The sequence below is a fragment of the Molothrus aeneus genome, chromosome 1, assembly GCF_037042795.1.
Source record: "Molothrus aeneus isolate 106 chromosome 1, BPBGC_Maene_1.0, whole genome shotgun sequence".
NCBI classification, from domain to species: domain Eukaryota; kingdom Metazoa; phylum Chordata; class Aves; order Passeriformes; family Icteridae; genus Molothrus; species Molothrus aeneus.
The window spans coordinates 92,196,001-92,217,637 of NC_089646.1; the positions used below are offsets into that span (position 1 = coordinate 92,196,001).

The 21,637-nt window shown below is 36.2% G+C and overlaps 1 protein-coding gene across 1 annotated transcript in view; it reads right to left on the reverse strand.

The window, feature by feature from the left end:
- The window catches only part of INVS (inversin), an 81,331-nt gene that overhangs the window by 12,435 nt on the left and 47,259 nt on the right, over positions 1-21,637 (reverse strand). The window contains exons 6-11 of the mRNA XM_066560831.1: positions 20,091-20,200; positions 15,395-15,566; positions 11,275-11,430; positions 9,577-9,806; positions 8,505-8,611; positions 5,119-5,331 (exon numbers count right to left, since the gene is read on the reverse strand). Of these exons, the coding sequence (XP_066416928.1) occupies positions 5,119-5,331; positions 8,505-8,611; positions 9,577-9,806; positions 11,275-11,430; positions 15,395-15,566; positions 20,091-20,200 (988 nt within the window). The remainder of the gene's footprint in view (positions 1-5,118; positions 5,332-8,504; positions 8,612-9,576; positions 9,807-11,274; positions 11,431-15,394; positions 15,567-20,090; positions 20,201-21,637) is intronic.

The following is a 21,637-nucleotide window of genomic DNA, read 5'->3' on the forward strand; positions in this document are numbered from 1 at the left end:
CTTCAGCAACCAGTACCAGTTGTAAAGTTATTGAAATGAAATGATGCAGGACCAGAAACCAAGAAGTAAAAAGGGTTTGTTTTTTTCTTTAAAGGTTTTATCTGTGTGCTAATTTTTCAGATTAAACCGAAGAAAGAATAAAGGGAAGGGATTTCAAAGCTCCCTATTCATAAAGCATCATCACAATTGTCACAGTACAGCTTAGTTGAATAATAGATTCCTGAATACATATGACCCTCCCCTTGTGTTTTGCTTTATTTAATCAGAAATTCAATTCATATTGCAGTGAAGGATCTCTTTGAAATTAAAATTTCCAAGTTTTACTGTTGTCCAATTTGGGAGGCTAGGTTTCATGAACAAGTGAAGGAAATAGGATTCTAACTTCAGGGCTCCCAGTCATTCTTGAGGTTCTGGCAAATCCAACAGGATCCAAATCTGTGCTCACAAGTTAGACAGCTACAGCTCAACAGTGGAACAGAGCTGTCAGGCCAACATTTTCCACTGTAAATGCAACACAATTCTGTCCTGAGTGGTCATAAGCTTGTATTTTGTTCAAAAGTGAGAGAATGAAAGCTGAGCCTTTAGCAGATGGAAAGGAACAGTTTCAGCCTTATATGCACATTTGTGAAGACACAGAGATATTTTGAATTTTTGATTCTGCTAAAATGAATTCAACCTTTTCTATTCTGTTAAGAATAGAAACGTAACTTTTTTATCTACACGCTGAAGGATATTTTAAAGGAGAATGCTTTTAAAGTTATCCTTGCAAAAAACCCGCAAAAACTTACTTAAAAAAATCTCAACTGAAAATAGATCTCCAGGTATGATCCTATTACTGGTAGAGCTTTCTCTGGACTAAGATCAGTTATATTTCATGTTGTATAAACAGCATCTCCTGCTACACAACCTAGCATGAGGGTTATTTTCAAAAGAATGATGCCACTAACTCATGATGTGTTCAGATTCTGATATATAACTATATTTTAAAATGATAGTCCTTAATAAAAATGTTAAGACAACAGTTATTTTCTGTCCAGTATTCCTACATTGATGGGTCTTCCCAAATGTGTAGAGCAGTCTGTTAGTTCTTACCTAAGTACCTATTTTTTCCTCAGTCATTTCTTTTTTGTATTTTATATGTATTTTACCACCATTCTGATTTCTAATTTAGTTTTCAATGTGCTTAAAACCTTCTGCATCTTGGTGCTATTTTCAAATTCAAATTTACTTCTTAGAAGAAAATACAAATTCATGATGGATTTATATTAAATTCTCATCAATATACACTTTTAGTTTAAAGGAGACAAATGAGAAATTTCCCATGAGGAAGTATGAAGGATTCAGGCAAGTCTGAATGACAGCTACTGTTTCTTCATGGCCACAAAACTTGTTATTCAGACACAAAAGAAAATTGAGTTGGTTTGATGTAATTTCTTCTAAAGTGTAAAAAAAATCCCACAGAACAGTTCAGTCTACTTAGCATCTCTCATGGACCAACTGTTTCTTTACTCTTCCTTTTCCAATGAGTATGTTTACAATGGTTTTTTGTGATACCTACCTCACATCCTTTGTCAGTTCTTATTTAGCACCTCAGCTTGTTTAGCTTTATCATTGTATGTTCTTATTACTGTCAATTTTAGTAATTACATCAAATTTCCAATATGTGCTTTCCCTTTTCAGGTTGCTGAAGAGCTCATTATTTTCTCTGTTGCCACACTCCCCTATCTTTTCTCAGCATGCAGGGCTAACCACCAGTCTCTGAAAAGCCTCATAATCTACTTGTACTCTCTTGGCATGAGAACATTTTTCTAAATCTTCTGAAGGCTGTTTAATTGAACTGCTTATTTTCTTCCTGTTCTTCTCTTCCTAAATATCATGAGCTACTTACTCACTTTCATCCACTTCCCTTTCACATCCACATTCCCAATCAGTTTCCTTCAACTGGCCAGAATGAAAAACAGAAGTATGGATTCAGGAACTCATCCTGAGAAATTGAAAGGGGAGGTGAACAAATGAGGAATGAGTTCTGCAGCCCTTTCAAAATTCAATATACTGGAAATTAGTTTTCTCTGAATATGTTTTAAACACATAAATATTATTTTTTTTAATACCTGGTTTTGCAATAAGTAAACCAAAATCCTCTTTTTAAAGTCTGGAAGGGATCTCAGGAAGTCAGCAAGGCTAACAGGCTGCTTAAAACAGGGTCAGATCGGGTGGCTCAGGTTTTTATCCAATTATGTCTTGAAAACCTTTATGGACAGAGACCATACAACCTCTTTGGGTTGTTCTACTGGTTGACTGTCCCAAGGGTGAAAGAATTACTCTTTATTTCCAGACAAAATCTCTTGTCCCAGCTTTTTCCTGTTAAAAGTTTCCCAGAGACCAGAAACATGACCAGACTACAGTTCCCCAGATTTTTTTTTTGGCCCTTTTTGGAGCTGGGTGCAACATTTTCTTTCCTCCCATCATGGGGACTCTCCCTGATCTCTGTGATCCTTCAAGGACATTGGAAAGTGACCTTTTAAGAGCATCAGTTAGTTCCTTCTGTACCCTTGGATGCAGCAAGCCTGGTCCCATGGACTTGTCTGGGCTGGGTTCTCTCAAGTCTGACTTAATCTTTATTCATAGCTGGCAGTTCTGCTCCTCCTAGAACCAATTCTCTCAGCACAGAGGCCTAGGAGATCTTCTGGCAGCCTGAGGAACAGAAGGCATCGAGTGCTGCTGCCACACCTGAGTCTGCTGTCACTAAATGCACCACTCAGCAACAGGGCCACACATTCCTTGCTCAGCCTTTTACTGATGTATTACTACTTTTATTAATGTAGATGCACAAACTCACTTTGTAACCTGTAACATGTCATTAAAGTCTCAACTCCATTTGAGTTTTGGTGTTTCTGACACCATCTACATGCCCAAGCAATTCATCTACACTCTGTTTTTGCAGTCTGTCCCAGCCTCTGCCTTCTGTGAACTGCATTTTTACATCTGAGCTCTGTCAAGGATTCCCAGCTTATCCCCATTTGTCCCCTGGTGTGTCTTTTTGCTCAGTGACATAACAGTGTGCATGTTGTTTTGGCCTTCATCAAACTGCATTTTATAAAATACAATTTCTTTGAGATAGGAGAAAACATGGGAGATGATGTTTGTATAGAAATATTTCATAGGCTTTAACTACAGTGAATATAATTTTACCAGAAAATAATACAGGTATGAGATGCTGGGTGACTTTTTTGTTACTGTAAAAAGGAAAAAAAGAAAACCAGAACAGACTATCTAAACCCAAGTAGATTTAGGAGTGATTTATCTTAGAGAGACTCTCTAAAGTAACATATTACAAAGCAAGTTTAAATATCTACACTGACATAGTTGGGGAGAGGGGATGTGTCTTCAATCTAGGAGTTCACCATCATTCATAATGTCTCCTTTTATCTGGAGAGCAGATTTTTAAACACCAGTAGGGATAATAGTTTTCTGTATGCAGGAACACCCTGGCCAATTTCAGCTGTGCAATGCCCAGATGGGGACGCAGAATGATGACAACATAATGTCCCCCTCAGTTTATTACAGACCATAAAACTGCAATTAAATAAAATTTGTTATGTGACAACCTGATTTGCTTGTACACTCCAATTGTACTGTAATTCTCTTTTTATGGTATTTGGTACACAGACTATGTTTCTATTGTTTTCAAACAAATCAGCAACAGCTAAGTAAGTTTCAGAGACTACATCAAAAACTCACAAAGGAAAACTATTATAAAAATACCCCCAAATTTCCATAAGGCAATTCTTTTCCATTTACTCTTCTACATGGTGGATCAGAGATTCTTCTAAAAATGACTGTTATCAAAAAGGATAAAACTACCTCATTTGGTAAAGTCAGTTGTGACCACACAGCAATAAGCAGAGCTCTCCACATTAAAAAGAAATATTTTTCAAGGCAGCTTCTCCATGCATAGTTTTGACTTGTACTGATTTCAGCAGAAAAGGCAAACAGTAGGAGAGCTACAGGTTACAACTTCAGAATGTAGAGATGTGACTAGGAGATGAGTTATCTGGTGTTTCTTTAGCTTTGGTTCTTCCTGGGGAATAATAATTGTTTTATAGTAGCAGTAATCAAACCCAATGAAGGTCTGACTGGCCAATTGTGCAGAACATCAAACTTCCAAATTTGATACAGAGTGGAGTGCAGCTGAATTTGTCTGTGATACACAGATGCAGCAAAAATACCTCCAGGTACAATAATTCTATCGTGGGGGTTTTTTATATGATCTCTTTTTATCAAAATAATACTCCCAAATCATGCAGAAATCTTTTCAGACTGTTACATTTTTTCATTTCAGAATCAGATTTCTTCAAGAGAAACCAGGTGCCAACTTCATACTAAGAATCTTAAGGATAAACTCCAAGGAAGCAATGTATTGTGATAATCATTTATGTACCTTCTGATTTTAGAATTTCACCACCGTGCTACCATCACCACATTTAAATTGGGCTGAAACTCAGCCAGAACATACACATCTTGCTGACAACAATTTGAATTGCATATGTTAGTTAGCTGTAATCCAATATAACCAATTCATAGGATCTCTCTAATTCAAGACCAGAAAATGTAAGTGCAGAGAATAATAAGGCCCAAAATGAAGCTCCAAATAGAAACCAGGAATTCAAGTTGCTAGAGAAACATTAAGTTAAGCCTTACTAAACCAGGCTTTCCCTGGTTTGTTTTTGGGTTTTTTTCCTCAGCTACTGATTAACGTCTGTTCAAAATTGATATCAAGACTTGATAAGCAAATAATGATTTTCACTACCTTAAAGTCATAAATGTTTTCTAAGCCATTTTATCATACAGAATATCAGGCAAAGATTCATGGACAGTAACATGCTATTTCCTCAGCCTTGGTACTTTGCCTTGCTATGGTATATTGTACAAAGTTTGTTATTTAAACTGGGATTATATGGAAAATAACTTCCATCTGTCTATGGTTATATGGAAGTTATATGCTTCCTTTAGTTTCATTAATTTTACCAAGAGGAACAAGAACTGATGAGCAACAGAAAAATACAAACTTACAACAAATGTCTATGTGCTGTAGTAGGTTTCAAGTCTCAGACTTACTTGGCAGCAGCATCTTTTCTCAGCTGTTCATGTTTCATTAAAAGATTCTTCCTCTCTTGAAAAGCCTTTCTAACTTTGTATCCTTTGTAGACAGCCTGAATTTTGAAAGCAGCAATATCCTGAATGGCAGCTATGGACAGAGCCCCGTGTTCTAACATGAACTGAATCACTTCGTGGTGTTCACCAAGCAAGGCATAATCAAGTGGAGTATATCTAAAAAAATAAAAACCACAACAGTTACTATTGATCAAGAATTCTAGCTATAATGTTTCTTCACCCTCATTTCATAAAAAGCAACTTCTAGCATGAAGACAGATTAAGCACTCTTTCAGTAGGCTGTTTTTCTCATCTTTTTAGGCATTATTTTGCTACCTTATTCATTCTACAGACTGTGGTTATGTTTAAAGATTATTTTGGTCTTCTAACATGGAAAGGAGGAGAGAGGAACCTGAAGTGTTTGGACTAAAACTCCCAAAGCCCCATCCACAGCATTAACTGCTTTAGGAAAGCAGTCTTTAAAATGTGTTATTGAAGTTTTCATATAGAAATATAAAGAAAAAGTAAGTTAAAATATGTTTGTATTATTTCCATGTGCATTTAAGTTCTAGAAATCTACTGTCAAATCTGGCTTAGCTTCTGTAACATTGACTGAAGACACTATGACTGACACAGCAGCAAGATTAGATTCATGTCAAAGGACAATGTCTTTATTAAGGCACTAGGAAAACTTAAGTCTGTTTTCAAATGGAAACAGGTGTGCAAAATATTAAATTGCTTTGGGTTTTAATGGTAGCAAAGACGCCTAAGCCTTTTTCAAAATAATTCCCAAATTTCCCACTGTCTACATGGGAGCAAAATCTATCTCCCTCACCAACACTGAAACTTCAGGGAAAGACATTTAGCAACTGAAAATTATCAGTCACAAACCATAATCAATACCATGTAACATAAGACTAGCCAATAGCAAGTGTCAATGCATGTGATTGTGAAAATTAGGGCTCTTGCTGATGGTAACTTGCTGGGACACAGTGCTGGTAAGCAAAGAAAAACAGACAGAAAGCACAATTGGACCTGCCACCCAGCAATGGCTTGATGGAAGGATAAACAACATCTGAACTGAAGTGTCTGCAGGAATAAAGACAGTGACATAACATGAAAATTTGGATGTCAAGGTGTGCTGCTGATAGCATTTAAAGAGATACAGATTTTTGATAACCCAGAAATAGGAACCTCAGAAGGAACGTTATTTCAGAAAACCACATTTCTAAAGTATTCCTAATTTTGAATACTTTAAAGACACAAAAGATACTAAAGTAAACTTTATGAAGTTTACTTTAGCAGTCATGAAGATTCATATTTTTAAATGTGGATTCTCTAACTCCATCTGAGCTACCTTTGAAAGTAAAAAAATCACTTTAATCAAATCTGAAGAGGGGTTTTTATGACTGGGCACTTACATACTGTTGTGTTTGTACACAACACACTGTTGTGTCTGCACATACTGACATCTCTTGTGTCAGTTCAAAGTCTGATGTGAATTTCCTTTTCCTTTGGTTCGCTCTAAAGCAGATAGCTTTTAAATCAGGCTGGCTTCACAAGGAAGCACATGAAGACATCAGCCATCAGCTGTTATAGGCAATTTAACATGAAGGTGGTCAAGCAGCAGCTTGATGCACCCAGGACGTTAAACTGGATTACAAAATAAATTTGCAAAGAACAACAAACCCAATACCCTGCAGATTAGCACTTGATCACATATCTGGCAAGCAAGCAGAGACTTTAAAATTCTCGATGCAATCTCAGGTCTATGTCTTCTCTAATCTTTTAGTTATAAACACTTTGTTTGAATTTTAACTGGTATCTCATACTACACTCTAAGAAAGTAAAGAAGGGAAGCTTTTTCCAATATAGGAATATTTGGGGAAAAAAAAGCCACTATGTAGTGAAATTGTTACTGGTTAAAAACAAATTTCATCCAAATACAGTTGAACCATATCCATGAAGTTATTTTTCCTCTCTCTTACAACATTCAAATTAATTTTCCACTTCCAAACTTCCACTCTCTTAACGATAACACAAAGTTTGCAGATATTTATTAAGATGCAAGTATGCAATTTTTATATGTATTTTAGGAGAATTATATTTAAAGATTGATCCATCTAAAAATATTGGGGATGTCTTTTGTTCTGCAAATGCACTAGTGCTTATCAGCAGACATTTGGAATACTGCTAGTTGTATTTTGAGTAATCTAGATTTACACATTAAATACATATTAATTCCAGAAAGGAAACAAAAATATATACCATCTGAATGACTGTGATAAACCACCGCTAAGGTATTTTCTTGACATTTGAACATCATGAGTACATTTCTACAAAGTAAGGATAACAGCAGTCTCCAATCTGGCAAAATTGTGGCTTTTAATCTTACTTATTAAAGGTAATTTAATTAAAACTGTTTATTCAATTTTCTATCAAAAATTACTAAAGAGAGCCTTGACACTACTTAATTAGAAGCTAGTTATACTTTCATTTGTGTTTCTCAAGAAAAAATAAGAACAGAAAAGGAAGATAGATCTAAATGCTTTAGAGTGGAGAATGAAAGAAAAATGATAGGGGAAGAAAGCAATTAAAACGTGGGGTTAAGTACAGAAGTCTCAAATTGAAATAGGAGGTTGCAAAAGCCTTAAGTTATTTAAAATGCTGAAATATTCAAATTTATATGGCATGCTGTTCATAATCTCATAATTATGAGGAGGTCATCTACTCTAAAAAAAGGCATTAGAAATTTCTGCTAATAGTAATTATCTTCATGGGCAGGTGACTAATTCAAACTCCACAACTCAAATCACTTTTAAAAATCTATTATTTATATGTCAATGAAAGACAAAGAAAAGAGATGCAAATGTGCTGTCTCTTCATGATTATAGGAGACTTTTTTTTTTTTAAACCAGGCTTTTAGAATACAGGTAACCACCAGGTATTTTGTAATTACCATTTTACAACATATTTAATTTCTCCCATTTTCTTTCTTCTTGCTGTATTTGTATCAAATATAAAATTCCAGTCTATTCCAACAGCAGCAGAACTGCCTTTTCATCCTTTGGCCATATGTATCTGCCAATAGGAAAGATATTTAATATTTCCAACAAGACTACAATGAATAAATACTTCCAGAAGATGGTTCAGAAGTATAAAAGTTGAAATGTCTTAGTTAAAGAAGGGAACTTTCACATCAGAAAAGCTGCTTACACTGAAGCCCTGGGTTACAGCACTCCTGTGAGATATAAGATGAGGATTCTCTTGCAGGATCAGAACATTTAACATTTAAAGGGAAGGCAGTGCTTTGGCACAATTACAAAATAACACCTTGAGATAAGCAGTACCTCTCCTCACTGTTCTCCATGTGATTGGGGAAAGCATCAAAGCCCAGCAGCAACTTTATAGCATCAAGGTAGCCATTGTTACAGAGCCAGTGCAGGGCAGTTCTGCCCTGTAAAACAATAGAACAGAACAAAAATAAATATTACCCCCAAACTCTGCCACGCCACAATTAAAGTCATAAATCATAGTGCAATTCAATGCTTTTCTGGACATGAAGAACAAACAGTTCTTCTAAATAACTTCCTTGTTAAAATAAAAAGAACACAACACTTAAAAAATGGATTTTTTTTTAAACAAGATTTCAACACCAGTGCTTTTTCACCTAAAACAGCTGAAAAGCAGCTGAAAGCCTTATAGTTGCTTTCTTTGCAAAAGATGTACAGCATGCTCTGTAGAACTCATAATGAAAAGCACACTTCCATTACCTGGAATTATCTATGCCCTACAACAAATAGCTACAGAAAATTTCAATAAATTGGGTGAAGCTCTTTTGACTGACGAGGTTCTACTGACTTCTGAGAAATTATGTCATATAACAAAGAAATCTGTTATAGGTAGCACAATTATTCTGGCTCCTAATTTCAATTACAGCCTGAACAATGGCACAAAAGAACAAACAAACCAATCAGGTTCTTTTTTTTTTCACCTGGAAGAGTGATACATATGTGGGTACTTAATGTGGACAAGCAATTGAAGCAGTTATTGTGCAATCTCACTTGCAGTACCTTACTTTCTACTTGCTCACTCTCTCTATTCTGGAGAACAGACTAAAATCACATTCCCATATCAGCTGTTAATAAGGAATTTTAGAAGAAATCAGATCATTAATATGACTCCTCATATGATCACACTTCAATGAGGAAAAACCAAAATTCAAATACTACTTTTCTTTCGAAATTTTAGAAGTGAAGGCTTAGGGAAAATGACATCAGGATGCATTTCCTTCTGTGACAAACAGCAGCACAGACATTTCTATGTCCTGGAAAAGAGAATGACTTTGAAGAAAAGGAAAATGTTTTGATTTGTGGTTATTCTAAAGTTAATGGTATACCTCAGTGAAGAAGAACAACATACCTCTTTATCCTGAATATTTGGATCTGCATTGTTTTCCAGCAACACTACCATGCAGTTAATGTAACCTCCATAAGCAGCACACTGCAGAGGTGTTCTACCTGCATAATCCTGCACATTAGGGTTGATTTTATTTTCTATCAGGATTTGGCACACGTCAGCATTTCCTCCCAGGGCTGCCCAATGAAGGGGTGAGTGCCCATCCTGGTCAACCAAATCTACTCTTGCTCCTCCTGTAAAAACATACATTTTTGAGCACAAAAAGAAAATACTGTTGAATGCTAAGAAAAGAGCGAGTTTGTGTTCAACTAGAACATCTTTCATAAACTGACAGTTGAGAGAAGTATTTCAGAAAGCAACTTCAATTTTGTTACTCAAATCCTAAAACTTAAATCAAAATTAATTGGGAATGAAATAGTTTCAAAGAAGGTCAGGCATCTAACTTTTTAAAAATCTTCTGACTATCCTCTAATATGCTTTAGAATATCCAGACTTACCAATTGCCTATGGAAAACCTATTTTATTTGCTTCAGGTCTATGAATTTTCAGTAGAACCTTTCTTTCTTAACAACAAAATAACTTCTAAAAATTAGATTTCAGATTAAATGCCTTTTTAAATCTCTAAAGCAGACAAGATAAAATATTCACAATGTAATAGTAATTTTTAAAATAAGCTTATTTTTTAAAATCAAGCACGCTAAGACTCTTTTATGCAGATAATCAATATCTCTATATGTTCTTGAAAGATGTAAAAATTCTGTACAAAAGTAAAACTCCACAAATACAAGAACTTGAACCAACCAAAAACAATGACTCTCTATATCATAAAATATTTAATTAAATACAATTGAGATTCTGATAGACAAACCTCTTGCATCTACAAAAGCTAAATGGCATAGGGAGTGGGGGGAAGAGCTTAACAGGAGGTTAAAACATGTCCAGCCTATCAAGGAAGGAAGAACACTTTTCAGTAAGAAAGGCTGGTTGATAGAAAACTTGCAAACTTTAGCCTGGATACTTCATCTATCCAATGAAGCAGGAAGGAGATGTTTCCAGGAAGCCAAAATGACAGAATTTTGCATCTAAGATGCCACTGTTCTTTCACTGTATTTCTTACCCTTCAGGAGATATTTTACAGTTATCTAAAACTGTGTACTACATTAAATCCTATTTATGTATACAAAAAAAAAAATAAATACTGCTTTTAAAAACCAACCATATGAAAATATTAATGATGTAGGACTTTTGATATCTATCTAAATTAAAAAAATAAAGACTCAGTAAAAAATCTTCAAAGAACCCTAAAACCAGTTTTTCACAAAAGTGAAGAAAACTTAATTTGGTCTTGTTTACTGGGGAAAAAACCAAACGAAAAAGACCAAAAGAAAGAAAGAACTTCCTGGGGGAAGAGTTAGTTTGAGAGACTAGAATGTACTTGCAAAGGCTTAAGCAGAAATGAGCTTTGAAAAGAACAATCCCAATTCTGAAATTGGGATTTGTATTGGGATGTTTTGTATTTAACACTTTAGCCATTTTGCACAACACTCATAATCTTTCAGATTCACAAGGGGAACTTACAAACAAAACCTGCTTTAGAGAAGCAATTTCCTACCCCACCTCTTGCTCAGCTGTTTATTTCCCATCCCCACAGGAAGCAGCAGCAGAACTCCTGAACAGGTTTGGAAAGCCCTGAGAGCTGACCTTTGATGAGTGTTTGAATCACTTCCTTGTGACCCATCTCACAGGCTCTGAAGAGTGGGGTGTGTTTCATCACATCCAGGGCATCTACCTGTGCTTTGTGCTCCAGCAGCAGCTTCACTGTGCTGACGTGGCCAGAAAGGGCAGCAGCGTGTAATGCTGGAGGAATAAAGGAGTAGGGAAAAAGAAACCACAAGACCACGAGCTTTAGAGGTCCACAATAAGAACAGTCAAAATAAAATTAATTACAACAATTTTGGTGGAAAAAGTACTTTTCAGCCTCAAGAAAAAACAGAAAAACTATTAGCCCTGAAACATGTTTCTAACTTGCACAAATAGAAATTTTACATTTAACACCACCAAGATTGGCTTATAGTGAGGATTTGTGGAAGAATAGCAGCTTCTGATTAAGAGAACATAACATGATTTACTTCTGCCTCTGCTTTGTGGCATTTCTGAGATTGCTCATCATCAGTGAAAGAAAGCTTTTATTATTTCTTCAACGCTTTCCTGGAAATGACTTTTTTCTTTCAAGTAAGCAAAGTTGTCTCAATTAAAACTAACTTCAGAAAACCACCCAGCTGTTCCTACTCCTCCTTGCCCCCCTCTTTTGTTTCAGAATTACTTGGAGAAAATTGTATACTAAATTATGTGGCAAGACCATCATATCTTGCACAGTATCTGTCTCCCTGTTTTCTTCAAGAAAAAGAAAAAGATTACAGAAAATCCAGACGCTGCTACTTCAGAACTCAGGTAAAGACGTGGTGTCCTGTAACTGTGCTAACTTGCTATTGCCTAACACAGCATCCTGCAGGCACTGTCAGCCAGAGCTGTGGATGCCCACTTCAAGGCTCTTTTTGAAGCAAAGAACTGCACACCAATGAGATTTCAAACCAATGGAGAGCACATGTATTGGTGCAGCTTGACTTCAAAATGCTTTGAGTTATCTCCAACAGTTAGCAGTCAAATCAGACAATCTACATTCTGATGTTGCCTTAAATGTAGAATATATTACAGACAATTAAATCAAAATAATGTGGAATAAAACCACAAAACAGTGTGGTTTATAAGTGTGCATCTAACAAAGTGAATTCATATTTCCCCATGAAATTTCAGAAATAGTCATGCTTAGTGAGAACTGAATCTGCTCATGCAAGCAAAATGTGGGGCTGTAAACACTACCTACATGTCCACATTTGTTCAATGTTAAGACAGGGTCAGGATCCAGCAGAGGCATTATACAGAAATGCACACCACAAAGACCAGCATTAGAAGAAGCAGCTTCTTGAGCCATAGGCAGAATATAAAACCAGCATTTTTTTATTTGCCAGCTACTGATTACAACCAGTACCAGCTTATGAGACAGTAACCCAGCACAACCTGTTACACAGGCCCTACTGAAATGCTCAGGTTGTTCGTGCTGTTATTGACCCGAATCCACCTGGTGTGCACTGCCTTAAAACAGAGTCACAAAATAAGTGACAGCAACATTGTGACACGGACTAAGCACTGGGGTCAGAGCCTGAGACACTGTGAGGAGTGAAAATTGAAATCATGTCTTTGAGAGGACGCTGATTTAAGTTTGAGTGCAGCAGCCTGAAAGCTCAGCAGAGCTCCTTGCGCTGGTGAACAGGGAGTGCCTGTGCAGCAGCCACTGCGAGTGGGTGGCTATCAGTAGGAATTGGACAGGAATGAGATCCCTGCCGCGTCCTACATTTGGATGGGCCTGCTTTTCGTGGTCTGACCTCACAATAAACTCTAGGTTCTGGTTTTTGTCCTGAATCCCTTATGAAACCAAAGGCAGTAAACCACTCCATCAGATGACACATGGGGTGTGTGTAACAATACAATAGAAAAAGAGCTGCTGTGTCAGCTTGGCCAGTTCTTCCCCCCTATCACTCATTCTGACGCAGGCATCTTGTTTCGCACTTTGTGCTCAATATTTTCTTGTAAGCCAAATTTTCTGTGATGGAGTCACGGTGACTGAAGAGATTCTTCAGCCAGCTGGTGACAATGGGCCCTTTGTTCAGCCGACAGACAGAGCCCTCTCCATTGTGCGCAGTGACGGCAGAGCTATAAAGCTGCCCCTGTAATGCTCCTGCAGCGCTGATCTCTGAGAGGAGGGAAATTCCTTTCCCTTGGTGTCATTCTCCTACACAATGCCCAGAGTCTGGATGTTCTAGCAGAGCTCAATGGAGAGCTTGCTCTTTTTGAGTAAATGCAAAAGGCTGCGTTAACGCAACATTACAACCGAGCTGAACCGAGTCTGCACACAAAAGTCAAGAAAAACACAGCCTTGAACTCTGCTCAGCAACTGTATCCCAGGCACGGAGGCATGTGCGCTATTTTCTATCAGTGCATAGTTTCCTGTCCGAACGCAACACTGCTTCTCCCTCACGAATACTTGGGAATGATTAAAGCCCTTTGGGAAGAAAAAAAAAAAATAAAAATCAGAGAGTGATTTAGTGGTGGGCTTCCTTTTATGTTTAGAGCTGGCTCCAATAAAGCCCATGCTATGCGCTCGCTGGCACAATGGTGCAGCTCGGGCTGCTCGGCAGCACAGCTCCCCACTTCCAGGCTGTTCCTGTGCTCTACACAGCGGCACTCCCAAGCAAATGGAAAATCCATTCATTTCCTTGGATTAAAAGCCCTACAAGGAAACCGAGATTAAAAGGTGATTACATATCACCGCTAGGAAAGGTTTAAGACTGGAAGATAATAAACCCAACCACCTGAATTATTCAAGCATGAAATCCACACCTGAGTAATTTCAGAAACACACTATGTGATTACTGATTACTGCCTGCAAAGAAAAAAGCCCTTTGTAAGGAGGTTTGCAGAGTAACAACAACACTGCTGCACCTTAAGGTCTGAAAAAAATACTGAGAGTTATTTGAAAGGGAACTGTCATGAAGTAGCAAGCGTAGTTGAGACTGATAAAAGATGAAATAAGACCAAAATTGTAGAATATTTAGTTTGTACTGTCATCAAACATGAAGACTGCAATTTTATTTGTTGCACTATTTCCTATACTCAAAAATTTCAAACCATCACAACTTGGAAAGACTGATGTATTTAGTGTGTGTTACATTGTAAGAAAAACAAGAATTTAGATGTTTAAACAGAATTTTATGTTACCTGCAAATTGCTTTTTGTTAAGATTGATGCATACTAAGTTTCAAATCCTGAACCACACAACCCTGACATATATATTTTGCACTTCTACCTCTGTGACTGTATCTGGCATTGCGTAGTTCCCGATCTCTCTACACACCGTTTACCCTGAAGCCCTGCTATCAACCCCCCAAAATTTATACCAAATATACCTAAATTTCCAACGCTGCTGAATACATAAACACTTCAACACCTGTCTCTCTCACCTGTCAAAACTGTTACTCTGTTTTTGTTGAAAGCACTGCATAGGTACAATATTTCCACCAATTTTTTTTTTTCCTTAAAGGAGATAAATTCATAGTTACTACAGGAAATTCTTGCAAGTGTGCAAGTGTGCAAGTATTTCATTACTTGCACACTTGAATTCTGAAGCACTGTGTTGCCTACTTTTGTTTCAGGCAGATAACAAGATGAGACATTTGGGGGGTATCAAGTTTGATCTCTTGTTGGGACAACAGAAGTGCAATAGATCTAATCTTTATTTCACTATCTTTAAAAATAACTATGGAATGATTTTCATGATAATTTAGCTACTTCAGTGGTTAGTTTGGTCCATATTGTTTCAAAGTATTTATGTACTGTCAAACACATTTTTGAACAGGCATTTTCAGGAAGAGCTTTTTATGCAACTATGTTTCATGTTATTCTTCAAATTACAGAACAGCTCTTCCTTTCACAGGATTACAGAGCTAACTAAATAGCATTGCAGTACATTTCTTCTTTCTACATTTCAAATGAACTGTTCCAATCTGTGCAGAAAAGATTTGTTTCTTTCCCACAATAAGGCAAAGACTTGACTGACACATATAATTACAAAAATGCAGAAATGTTTTCAGGATTGAAGTACACATTCAGAAAAACATTAATACAGATTCTATCAATATTTCCACTTGGTGGAAATCACACAGATTGGAAACATGCAGTGGCTCTTTACTGTAAAGCATCTTACCTGTGCCGGCGTATTTGTCTGTCATATTGATATCAATATCCAATTTTAAAGTCAGCATAGTCCTAATGACATCATCACTGCCTTTGCCAGCTGCCCACATGAAGGATGTTCTTCCCTCAAGATCTGAGTCATCTTTTACAGAAGGATGTTTCAAAAATACTTCAACTGTTTCCTGAAAAGATATATTGTTGAAATTAACATTAAAAGGAATCTGCAACAACCATTGTCTCATGTAGCTGTTTATGAAGCAAATAAATTCATTTTTCCTTTTATGTTTATAAAGAGTAACTGCTTAACAGGAACACTGCATCTTCTGCTATGCCTTTTCCCTCACCAAAGATCATAGTGCATCCTTAACTATGAATTTAACACTGTCATTTAACACTTTTTTCTTTTCAGCGTCAAATACAACGAGTTCATCACAAGGAAGCAGAAGACACTGCAGTCTCTGTGAAGAAAGCGATGGGAAAAAGTACCATGGGTTTATCCAAACATGACTGTAATACTGTGATGAAAAAATTACAGAATCCTTTAGGCTGGAAAAGACCTCTGAGATCACCAAGGGACCCAACACCACCGTGTCAACTAGACCATGGCACTGAGTGCCACATCCAATCTTTCCTTAAATACCTACAGGGACAGTGACTCCACCATCTCCCTGGGCAGCCCATTCCAACATTCCATCAGCCTGTCTGTGATGGGACTCCTGATGTCCAACCTAAACCTGACAATAATGTTCTTTCAAAATATTTTCCCAATATATTTTTTTCTCTCCAATTATAAATACAATTGCACATGCAAATATTTTACTTTGCCTTTCTCTAATATTTTGACTGTTAAAAAAAAGGAGGGGTCAACATAGACATATTTCCTCATGTTTAATAACATCATCAGGTTATTAATTACTGAAATACTATATTTCAGAAAATATTAAGGAAATCTTTACACCTGAGTCCAGTCTTTCCACTGTAACTGTTAAACTAAAATTTCAAATAAAGGAAAAAAAATAATTATTTCTTTAAATGCTGTGTTTGTGTTAAGCTGTCAGCAAACAAGTCCACTGTTTAACCTGCTGCTAGATTCTTAATGAGTCACCCAGGAAAGGAAGGGAGAGAAAATCACAACTATTAGAAAACAACTAAAAAGGAAGATTTTCCCTTTTCTATCTAATGCCTTAAAAGGCCATGTATGTAACAGCTGGGAAACGTCTGATATGAGTCACTGGTAGGCTAGCCAATAAAAACCTGAAAAAACCCAGGTTTCATTATTTTACTTTATATTTATATTCTTTTATCAATACTATCTCACAATAGCTACCCCCCTACTCTTGGCATGACAAGAATTTCCTGGCTAGAATGAACTAAATTATTTTAATCATGAAGGTGTTTGAATGCCTAAGTACCATTGATCAATTTGGATTTGTTTCTTCACTACTACTTACTATTTCATCCCTCTAAAGAAATAGGAAATGTCTCATTTATCTTATGCTACTGATCGAGGATCCTCACAGCTTTGTGAATTTAGGTCTGAACTACCAGTTTATTGTGAAAAGGTCCAGCCAGAAGCAAGGAGAGATGGAAGCACAAAGCTTTCCACACAAACCCAGCATGAGTTTCTATGTCTGTGTTCTCACACTGACCACCAGCACACCTCAGACACAAACAGCCTCTCATTAGGCCAGAAACTCAGCACCCTCCCAGGGCTCTGCCCTGCTGGAAATCCTGCTGAGTGAAAAGCACTGCAAAGGCTGCGCTTCTTCAGTACTGAGGCAAACATTCTAAAAAATACAACTATTTTATTTTTCTGCTACGTTTTGGCAAAGCAATGCTTCTTTCAATGACTCTTTCTTTCCTCTAGCTTTTTAATTGGAAAAAGTAGAAGAAAATCCCACAGTACTATAAGCATTATTTTCCAAAATGAAGTTACCACAACTTGAAAACAAAACAAAATTTAATTACACCAGGATAACTAACAAATCAGGAAATAGAAGTATCAATCAATTTAATTCTACATGTATTTTGTTATGAAAGATCACAGGTATTTTAACATTACTAAAAAAAGTGGAGGAAACAACATAAAAAACAATAAATCTGAAAAATAACAGTAAAGGAGAGAGCTAAACATGAAACATTTAATGCTGTGCTATCAGGAAACTGAAAAATACTACATATTATTTTTGAATATTTAAAAATAAGACGGGGTATCCACATTTCATTTACTAGGTTAATCTATATAAATACATGAAAGGAAAGTACATTGTTTTGAACACCTCTGGGAAAATTCAGGAAAAAAAATTTAGTCCTGCACACTAAAATCCATATGAAGGGAGCATCTTAGCTCAGGTGGTTAGAGCATGGTGTTAATAACACCTGGGCCATTCACTTAAGGGCTGGACTTGATGATCCTTTTGGGTCCCTTCCCGCTCAGAATATTCTGTGATTGGGAAATAAAGATTTTCTGATCTTCCTTCACACATGAAGTTCAAAATTTTAAATAGCAGTGTTTCTTGGGGCCTCCTTGGGATACCCAAGACATCTAAATTTGGGTGGTTATACTGGGTAATGTCTTTTCTTTCAGAACTTTTCTTGTCTATAGTAAGTAGGGATAAGTTAGTCTTAGGGAACAAATGCTTCACCTAAATCAAGTGCTGGCTAATCCTTTTCAGTCTTTAAAAAAACCTAAAAATGTCATATTACAGTAAGTAACCCACAGAGAAACAGAGCAAAGAACAAAATATCAAAGCAAATAAAACTAAAAGCCATGCAAACATTTACTGTAAACACAAAAGAACAAACTTTCTTCTTGTTAGGGACTAAGAAACATCACATTTTACCTGAGAAAAACCTAACCAAAATTGGGCAGACTGAATAGAACAACAATGTGGGTCTCAAACCATGAGTACAGAGATGCTACTGCCAGAACAAACATGAATGTATCTCCACTCAGTTGTTTCACCATGTATATGGAGTGCAGTGGTGGGAATTACTCAATGATATGCATGTAAAGGAGACAAAAAGGCAAATAGTGGTGCTCAGAAACAACTGGACTGGTGAAACCAGACTCCAGACATAATTTAGGAAGGGGCTGTTGAGTACATCACCAGCTATAAGAGGCCTGCAGATCTGAATGAAACTCTCCTGTGTGATTTTTCATGTAAAATGGGAAACAGTACATTCATTATAAGTACACAAGATTGCAAAAGAATGCCTGATTCCACCATGTACTTCACTTCCCCTTAAAACACAGATGATATCACAGTTTGGCTGGCTGATGGGATCAAAAGGCAGCAACATAATGAAGATATTTCATTTAACTGAATCAAGCCCAGGCAAAGAAAACCAGTATGTAAAATCTTTTTAGCAATACATCAATCTAGAAAAGAAAAAAAAAAAAAAAAAACCAAGATAAAAGAATGTGGAGATAATCACCAGATGGTAAATTTTTTTTTCTATGAGTTTAACTCAAACATGAAAGAAAGGCTTTTACAACACAAATATTTTAAATGTGTTAAGCCCAAATTGTACACAGCCCTAAATCGACAAAAATCAGCATCAACAAAAAATTCTCTAAAGTGAAGATTGCACAGAGAAATATGTTTCAATAAAAGTCTGAATTTAAGAGACATCTGGATGGTCTTAGTAAGACCATCTCCAGAAAATGCCACCAACATCCCAAAACTCACTTGGGAGCAAAAATATTGATTGGTTTGTTCCCTCTTTCAATACTATTTTTAGATTTGTTAACTTGAATTGTTCTCAGGGGCATTTAAATTCTCCTTCTTTTTTTTCCTTGTTAACATGTAGGTATGCAAGAAAGACCCAAATTATTATCCCTGCTAAGAAAATGTTGCAATGTGGACTACATAATTATTACATTAATTAGACACTAAATAACTCTTTCTAGAAAGGGAGGGTATGAAAAGTATGAGAGATAAAGGAGCTTAAGAAAAGCTTTCTTAATTTCCAGTGCTTGAGAACTACTTCTGCAACATCTGTGACTGGCAATCACTGAAGTGCTGAGTTTTATACTTGGCTCTACTGTATCTGAACTTGCTCTGGAAAAAAACATTACCTATTATACCAAAGTATAAGAATTAAACGGTCTGAGAAACCAATGTTCTTTGTTGTCTGAGTTTAAAAAATATTTATAAAAATTTTAAAAATATAGTGTTCCTGAAGAATTATGACAAAAGGCACTCAACTCTTTAGCTGTGCTTCACGAGACAACAGTTCATTCATAATGCCAAATATTTATAAATTAATTACCTTCTTGAATGCAAAGACTGGTTTGACTGGTCCTGCAGCAGCTGTGCAAATACTCCTACAGGTCATCTTACTCTAGATACCTCATAACTGCTTAGACTTCATTATAATGAGCCCTAAAACCTGAAAGCACTGTGAAATAGTAGGTGCCATTCTGCTTTCTGTTGAAGTAACTGAATGACTATTGTGTTTTGTGATGCAAACATACAGCTCAAAGGGCCTTTTTTTGGTACAGAAAGTTAGTTTTTGTACATCTATCTTTTAATAGTTTGAAATTAACCACATTTGTATCAGATTACATAGGAGAACTCTGAAATAACTCATGCCAACAACACTGTGTTTATATGATTTCAAAAACAACTCAAACACTCTGCTAAACTATAAAGATTTCAGCAAAATATCTTTACTTCACATTTAGGGTATGTTCTACTTACAGCAAAGTTGCTCTGCGCTGCATAATGTAGGGGTGTTGCACCTTGACTATCAGATGGGATAGTTCCAAACTTATTTCTTTCTAGTAAGAGATGGACAATCTGTGCATGACCTGAGAAAAATAATGTAATAAAAACAAATTGGTATCAAATCTTAAAGTCACTAAAAAGCTTAGTTAAGAAAAAGGTAAAAAAACCGCATCACTGACAAATGAAAAACCTAAACTATTTCACAAATAGTCACATATTTGTGTTGTAGCCATTATAGTTTAAATGTAAGAGAGAAACATAAGACTTGATATTTGAACTATTAAGTCTGGCATGTACTTTATTCCCAATAGTGGTCCAGTGCCCTACCCTGTATTGTCATTTTTGGGGGGCATCTATAAATCAGAATGACTTACAAATACAAAATTTCTTTTAAAAGAAATCACTGGAGCTTTTCCCTAAATAAAGAAACCAGCAGTAACTGGTCCGATAGCTAAGATATTAACTTCATAATGAAGTGGTTGAATATTTTCAGAAAAAACCTATAATAATAACTCAATTGAGATGCTGCACTTGAGTGACAGGTCAGTCAGAAACAGTAAAGTGAGCACAGGCTGATGATGATGAGCATTTGTCCATCTGCATTAAAAGACAAGCTAAATCAATGTTGACAATTTCATCACACATCACATTGCTTTACAGAAATCAAGTGTAAATTCTTCACTTAGTTTTTATTTAACCAAAACTTACATCTGAGAATGTATAGCAGAATCAGAGGCTAATCTACTACCAGCTGCTATAAACAAGCTCACACACAACTCCTTCATAAAAACAGATCAAAATATTTTGAGATTAAAATCACAACACTTTTGGAGGATGAGTAAACTTTATATTCACTTCACAGACAAGAAAACAAAGACAAATACAGTATATTGCCACTAAAGTGAACCAGTCCGTTCATATACTTGTTCCTGTCAGCATATGCAGCTCACAGAGTATCTTAATGATTTGGTATTTCAAGCAATACTATAAAACCACTCTGATTTTACAGGTGAAAACCTCCAGTACCTCATATGTCAGAAAAGCAATCAATTTTGCATCTTGTTACTTTTGCACAGTTGTCATGAATGACTTTAGAATAAATGAAAAGGTAGTTAAACCTTCCTGCTAGCAGTAGATTATTTTTAATGAAAACACCAACAGTTACAGAATGAAGCTGTGATACAGTTGTGCTCTGTAGCTCTTTAAAACCTAAGACATGGAGGACTAGGCAAGCCCACTTTTGTGAAATGGCACTTTGAGACTTTATATGTACAGAAGTATCAGAAATGGGAGAAAATGGTAACTTGGGTCAAAAAGGATATAGAGTTATGTGAGCATTTTTTCTTTCTAGGGGCCTTGGGGTGTACAGGAAGGTTCCTCTTTCTTGTTAGCTATTAAGAGAGAATGCTGGATAGAGAACATCACATTATTCTGTCCCTTCCAACAACAACAACCAAAAAAAACAAAACAAAAAAGAGAGATATAATGTTGCCATGCTAGTCCCATCTGAAGAGTCTAAG